General features: G+C 29.9%; 1 protein-coding gene across 1 annotated transcript; it reads right to left on the bottom strand.

The window, feature by feature from the left end:
• Positions 1-2642: 2642 nt before the first annotated feature.
• LOC129921397 (general transcription factor 3C polypeptide 5) lies at positions 2643-7165 on the bottom strand. The gene is made up of 8 exons (XM_056003203.1): positions 6949-7165; positions 6689-6890; positions 6519-6630; positions 6202-6460; positions 3334-3561; positions 3132-3272; positions 2873-3079; positions 2643-2812 (listed from the first exon to the last, which is right to left on the bottom strand). Exons 1-8 carry the CDS (start codon positions 7078-7080, stop codon positions 2645-2647), a joined length of 1449 nt encoding a protein of 482 aa, XP_055859178.1. The 5' UTR covers positions 7081-7165; the 3' UTR covers positions 2643-2644.
• Positions 7166-7450: the final 285 nt, after the last annotated feature.

The following is a 7450-nucleotide window of genomic DNA, read 5'->3' as shown; positions in this document are numbered from 1 at the left end:
TCTTCAAAACTTCGTGGAAAACTAGACACACACACACAATAGAAATAGATGGAAATTTTTTATATGAAAAAAAAGGTCATGGTGTGTGCGCATGGGATACATGAGTGTATTTGTGGTTTCTTATTAGAATTCATTTTTCATCTTGACAGATCAAAATAAACAGATTTTTTGGTTCATTTTGGGGAGTGTGAAGAAAATTCAGTTGGTTAGTACTGTTTGCTTGTTAATGGATCGGGCATTTGGAGTTGTTTTTTTATGGTGTTTTCGTTAGGTAAGAAAATCAATAGGGGTATTCACGATCTGCGGTGCAACAGGTCTAGTAAAAGTGTAAAATTTTATTTTTTTACAATAGATCGTGAACGCACCTCTTCTTATCTATAGTAAATATTGAATGGAATCCATGATATGAATTATATCAGCTTCATTCTTTTTTTTTACGGAGTTGTCTTTCCTACGATGCTTAAGGCTTAACTACATTGGCCACTTTTTGAAAAAATTTCAAAAAGTGAAAAAGTGAAAAGCTCTACAAAAAGTGAAAAGCTTTTACACACATACCGTAGCGACATCTTCTCGCGAAAAAGAATTCATTAATTTTTTTCTGAGCTGGTAACACTAATGAATTTAAGTTACATTTGTGAGTAAAAAAAAATAAACAGACGATAACAACACAGGGAACAAATTGTCCAAGCAAAAGAATTAAAAAATAAGGAATTCTCCGTGTAATATTAATTAAATAATTAATTTGAAAGGAGAGATCATACCAACATAAATAATAATAAACAAAACATTTTCACAAACAAATACTTTTTATTAGTTTTCTTTTCCTTAAATGAAGACATGGCCTATAATCTTATGGAGGAATTTGAGTTTTTTTTTTGCTCGTCGACACAATGTAGGTGAATGTTTTAACCCATTTTTCCAGTATAATCTGTAAAAATAAAGGTTTAAAATACTGTAAAACAAATAATTTACAAATACAACTTCCACATTGGTGCTGATATTTATTTGCGACTTCTACATTTTTTGCTACCTATAAAAAAAAAACAATGTCAAAAAAGGCATGTTCATCAAAAGTTTCCCTTATAAGCGACATCTAGTTCTCATTTTTGTTAACTCCCTATTTGAATGTGTTGGTGTTTTCAAAAAGTGAAAAATTTTCAAAAAGTGAAAGTTAAAACCTTTTTAGCTTTTACTTTTGTTTCTCTGAGATAAAAGATAGAATTTCGCAGTGTGTTGATACAGGACAAAACATTTTTCCACTTTTGTACTTTTTGAAGTTGAATGTAGTTAAGCCTTTATTCTTTTTTTTCAATTTTTTATAATTTCATTCTTTGTTGTGTTCGGGTTAATTTATTTTCACAAATTACATCAAAAGAAACAAAATAAAAAAGAATAAGAATAAAAAAGATAAACTGTTCATCATGGGCGACACGCGACGGCGAGCTGCCATCTGTCAAAAAAATTTTACACCATTGTATTTTTATTTTGCAATAGGGTTAGGGTATAGCAAAAGTGCAAGACCATTGTAAAATTTCAATCCATATATTTTGTTGTTGTAGTGTTGCAAGATTTTACACTTTTGCACTTTTGCAATGATACAAGACCAGTTGCATCGGATCGTGAATACCCCTAATTTATTTTTTTGATCTAAATCTGTCAAAAAACTTTTGTTGCTACTACTTAATTGGAGTTGAACAGATCAAAAATTGTTTTTTTTTGACAGATTTAGATCAAAAAATAATTTGATTTTTTTTACCAAACGAAAACACCATTAATTAATCCAAATCAAGTTCTCAAAGAACTCATATCACGAGACGTGGAAAGCATGAACTACCCTGCAAACCAAAACTCAGTAGTTTGCTTTTGAAAACACATTTCAGCTTTTTGTTTGAAATGAAATTATGGGCGCTCAATAGGCTCAAAGTTTTTGTTTTGATGCAAGGAGACTCTGTCAGAGTAAATAAATGAAATGTGGATTTATACGAAGTCTATGCCAAAAAATCTTTCCCATTGGCGTTCTTCATACGAAAAACACCAACGTGAGCATATTGTCCGTCGTCGTTGGTGTCTTTGATTTGAGAGGGCATATAGTTATAGCGGATATTCGCTCAAATACAGTGCATTCCGTTGAGATTTCTTTTCTCACCCATGTACATAAAATTTGAACCCTTATGTCGAATTCCTTTCAACAAAAAAAATCAAATTAAAATCGATTTCAATGCGTTGTACGTGTCGTAAATGTTTTTGTTTTTGCAAAAAATCGATTTCAAATGGATTCTTTTTTTTTAAAAGGAATTCGACATAAGATATATCTCCCATTTCATAAAAAATTTGTCCATCGGAACGGATACCTCGACAGTAAAATTTGTATATAGCGACTTATCCAGAACGCTCTCCTGACTTTTTTCTTCTTGCAGCCCTAAGAGATTTCTGTTTGTGGGACACGTCTATTGTTTGGATGAGACAGTGGGACAAAGGTTGATTTTTGGGGAGACAAAAAAATTTTATAGAAACTAGCCCAAAATTCGTAATTTTTTTGATTGATTTTCGATAGGCTGTGTCTCAGTAAAACCCTTGTTGGATATTGAGGTTTTGGAATCGAATGCCCAATTAAAAAGAACCAAGTATTCATACTTAAATTTTATTATAACTCTTCCTCATCGTCTATTTGCATGTGTTCCATTTTATAAGGACCCACTTCTACTTCCCCACCATCCATATCTAAATCAATGTCTTCTTGGTCTTCCTCAGTAATTTCATCTTCATATTCATCTGAATCTTTATCTGGTTCATTGTCATCACTAATGTACTCCTAAAAAAGACAATTTAAACTCAACTTGTCCCATCTAAGACAAAGAAACCTAAAACTTACATCATCTTCCATTGATGCCTCTTGTTCTTTACGATTCTTATAGTATTCCCTCATTGTTTCTTTGAACGAGTTGTTTATAATCTGTCTTATTTGAACGTCAAAACCAGGAGGTAGCCATCCAGTTTTTTCATTACAAGTTGCACCCGCCAATGGTGTAGGAATTTTATCCAGCATTTCTTTTACTTTGTTTATTCTGAGATCACAATACTAAAAGAAGGGAATAAGAAGTTTAAACTTTCAGAATTTAAATCAAGTTTACCCTTAAAATCCACTGCCGAGCACGAGGTAGCTTTCCTTCTTCCAAATATGGATATTGAGGACCCTGAACAGGTATATCAGCTTCATTTGGTCTTCGTTCCCAATCCTGATTTCTTGATCCGAATTTATGGGCATTTGGAACCTAAACAAGAAATAAAAATTCTTTTGAATCAAAATAAAGACTTTAAAGGGCTAGTCAGTACAAATTCAGCCATTCCAGTGCGATAGCGTAATCGCAGATCAAAAGTCTGATAGTAACGACTGTTGAAATCCTTACGAGGATCATATCCATAGCGAGTGTACATCGTACGCCATGGTCCATTCGAAAACAGATATGCTACTGATGGAGTAATGTGCTTAAGTTTGTCAAGAGACAATCCAGATTCATATAATAAACCAAATCTTGTCCAACATGGTTTCTCATCAAAAAGCTGGAAGAGTATTAGTTATTCTTATTATTATCAAATAAATAATTGTATTTGTTTTTATGATTAACTTTTTAATTGTTTATTTATTACCTTATTGGTTTTGCTTCATTAAAGTTAATTTCTTCATAAACTAATGTTTTATATTTTTGAATATACACGGTGTCCGGTAAAGAACGGATAAGCATGTAATAGCTGATAGCTACATTTTTGATTGTTGTTAAACCAAATAGAAAAAGTTTCTATCGCAACCGGTTTAGAAATTATTAGCTTTTTTTCTTTCAGTGTATTTTAAATTTCATCATATTATGTCGAATTCTAAACAACCAAAAATTCTATCTGCAGTCGACTTGCAGTCGCTACTTTTTCCTTAAATAAATTCCAATGAAAAAAAATTCGGTACTTTTTCCCGAAGGATCGATACTTTTTAAATCTCTTTTTATGAGACGATTTACACAAATTTTCACACACATTACAATAATTTTGCCAAATGCTAAGCGTCAAACCAAACTCAAATTTTGTAAAGAAATGAAGAACCAGGGATAGTTTTTGTTTATTTGTGAAAAATAAATCATTTTAGTGAACAAAATAAACAAACTTTACGTTGTTTTGTCCTTACTATGAACTTTTGTATATTCTTTTGTCTTACATCGGTCACTTGGGCACAAAAAGAGATCGCTACCTGTTGTAATTTCCTAAACAGCCAAAACGTATCGACGTTTTGATAACTGTTGCACGTTTTCTTTAAAAAAAATTTGAAATTAGTTTTTCGATGGAAAATGCAAGAAAAAATATTTTATGAAAAATTTTAAACACTTGTGGTATAAAATTTAATCTATAGGAACTTAGGTGTCCAACTTTTTTAAAAATATGATAAAACTGTTGAATAGTGGTTCTTAAACAAATATTTTAATTTTTCTTTAAATGCAAAGTAGAAAAAAAATACTTGTTTGTTTACCTTGAAGCATTGACATAAAATTGTGTATTGGAATAGCTTTTTCTGAATTTTCACACCTTTATAATCTTGATTTAATGAATAATTAAGACTTTTGGTTTCGTTGGCCACATGCAACCTCATCAAAATTGTTGGTACCTTTTCAAATTTGTGTTGAATTCCCCTATCTAATTTTGCTACGAAAAAAATCCTAAATTTGTTAAATGCAATTTTATTAGCATTTTTTTATTGTGAGCCATTCTTTTTTTTATGTTTCAAAAGGTAATTGGCAAATTAGCAAACAAATATTTTTTTCTATTTTGTATTTAAAAAAAAGTTAAAATATTTTTTTAAGAACCACTATTCAACAGTTTTAACATTTTTTTAATGGTAATGTATTAGAAGAATTATTGTAAAATATGACTTAAGAAAAAAAAAAAACGATGGAATTCATGCATTTATGACAGTAATATGTATGAAAAAAATTAAGATAATACAGTAAAACTATTTCTGATGCGCCTTTTTTGCCTTTTGGTACTAATAACTTCCTAAAATACAAAAAATGTTGTTGCTTTGGCTGAACACATAAAACAATATTCGTTGATTTTGATGGGGCAAAAATTCTAAAGTTTGAAAGAAAGAAATTTAAATTACAAATTCAAGAAGTTAACCAAATTATAAAAATTAAGAAAATGTATGTACCTATAAAACCGATAAAAACGATTATACTAACATTTACTTATAGTTAATAGAAATGTTCAAAATAACAAAATTCTAAATTTATAACATGATCTCGTGAATAATACCTTAAACAGTTTTTGTTGAAATTAATTTTTGATTTTTCAATAGTCAGTTAAACAGTCAGTTAGTATTTATTCCCCAGATAAAGCTTATTCCTTTAATAAAACATTTAAACATAATAAACTATCTGCTTCTTTCAGAGATGAATAAAAATTATTCTAAAGAATAATCTCAACAAAAATATTGTGTCAATTGTCAAAGCTGTTTTGATGAAAATATCGACATAAAAAATACAGCAGAACACAAGAAAAAGAAACCAACTGTGAAAGTGAATAAAAATGTCGTTTAATTTTGAATATTTTTGAATTTGACATTATTTTTTATTCTGTAGAATAGATTTTTCTTAATTGAAATATTCAATGTTATTATCTTAATGTTATTTAGACTGACCGTTTATTAGAAGATTGAAAAATCGGCTCTAAAATACCTAAATGTCGATAAAACTTTTTATCAAATACATAGTTTATCTTTTTTTAATAATATTTTATTGGTAATTAAATTATTTAGGTAATTCAAATCATTTGTTTATGTAACTTTTTATTAAAACGTTAAAACGCATTCTAACTGGTTGAACAGAATGAAAATTCGCTTGTAGCAAAGAAAAACGCGGTGGTACTAGATGTCAAATAAAATCGCTCAAAATGTAGAAAAGATCAACAGAATTATGTGGCGCACTAAAATGTCAATCGCTTTGAAAAAAAAAAATAATTTTAACTGAGCAACCCCAATAGAAACGTCAAAAGTCATTGCGCTATTCTGTTTTTTAGACTCTGAAGATGAGCACGAAAAATAAATATTTATTCAGAAATATAAAATATGCTTTTAAATTAAGAAATTTAAAAAATAATAAAGCAAAACAAATAAGATAATAGATTATCAAATAAGCTAGAGATCTTGCTTTTGTATGTTACCTTCTTGACTATTGCCAATTGTTCATCAGAAACATATTTGACTTTCATTCGTTTGGCAACAGCTGGATCAGGATGCATTGGAAAAGGATCTGTTAATGAAAACGAGACAATCTCTCGACCATCGTAATAAGGCTTCTGCAAAACACCCAGAATATCTGATTGACCATCGTCTTTGGGATCGATTCGGTGAAGATTTGTGTGGACAGTGTCTGCCCTGGCAAACTGATATGGGACACAAAGTGGCTTCACATCATGTCTCCTAGAGAATAGAAAGGAATTTACTCTTAAGCACTCAAAGACTTCAGAAATGAACTTACGAGAAATAATCAATGTCTATGACATTTCTTGGTATCAAATCATCTCGAGCGCATCGAGCTTCACCTGTCTTTTCGTCTTTTACAATTGGAAGGTAAGTGTAATCGGCCAAACCTATTAAATACATTTCTTGATGTCATTTAAAGTATTTAAAATTAGAAAATAAAAATACAATCAAATGTATAAGTCTTTTTGCAATGTCCAAGTACTTCCACAATATATAAAGGCCGTTCATCTGGATTTCGTTTTGAGCGGCGTATTTTGATTTTCAACAAAAGACCGGAATTATTTTGAGCATCGCCGGCTAAAGCTTTACAAAATTCATTGTCAGGTTGATATCGAATTTCTAAGCGTTTGATTTCTCCACTAAATACCTTGTTTTAAGATTTGTTTAGATTTTGTATACAAATAGAGTTAAAATTTGTTTGTTACTTGTGATATTGTTGTAATTCCGCCCATAGTTCTTAGCATATTATCAACATTTTGTACATTGCCAGGATATTCTACAATGGCTAATTCTTTATTAACATTACGACAATCCATTAATACAGGAATGTCATTCATTTTGATTAAGAAATTGTAGAGAATTTAATTGTTTAATTTGTTTTAACTTTTAATTAAAATTATTCACGCCGTAAAAGTTTGTTTGTTGTTAAAAAATTGAAAGTGACAGATGTCATGAAACAGCTGTTGATGATGACAAGAAAAAAAGAATGCTGCCAAATTTAATTGTCATACTGTGAACTGAGCACAAGTACAGTAGGAAAAGATAATCCAAACTTATCTAATGTCGTTTTCTATTTGCTTTTGAGATTTTTATTTAAAAATCTCAAATTTTTTCTTCCAAAAAGAAGATGAAATCTATGTACGAAATTCGGAATTTTGTACAGCTGCCTGTACCAAACGAACAAACAAAAATAAAAAAAAATTATTT

This window comes from Episyrphus balteatus, chromosome 1 (assembly GCF_945859705.1).
Source record: "Episyrphus balteatus chromosome 1, idEpiBalt1.1, whole genome shotgun sequence".
In the NCBI taxonomy this organism is placed as follows: Eukaryota; Metazoa; Arthropoda; class Insecta; order Diptera; family Syrphidae; genus Episyrphus; species Episyrphus balteatus.
The sequence above is the reverse complement of the archived record's forward strand: the minus strand, read 5'-3'. Positions and strand labels throughout refer to the sequence as shown.

Coding starts and splice junctions, on each gene's coding strand:
- LOC129921397 (XM_056003203.1), bottom strand. CDS start 7,080: ATGAATGACATTCCTGTATTAATGGATTGTCGTAATGTTAATAAAGAA. Junction 3,562..6,201: donor AATTGGCAATAGTCAAGAAG/GTAACATACAAA, acceptor ATACTCTTCCAG/CTTTTTGATGAGAAACCATG. Junction 3,273..3,333: donor GCACTGGAATGGCTGAATTT/GTACTGACTAGC, acceptor TTTCTTGTTTAG/GTTCCAAATGCCCATAAATT.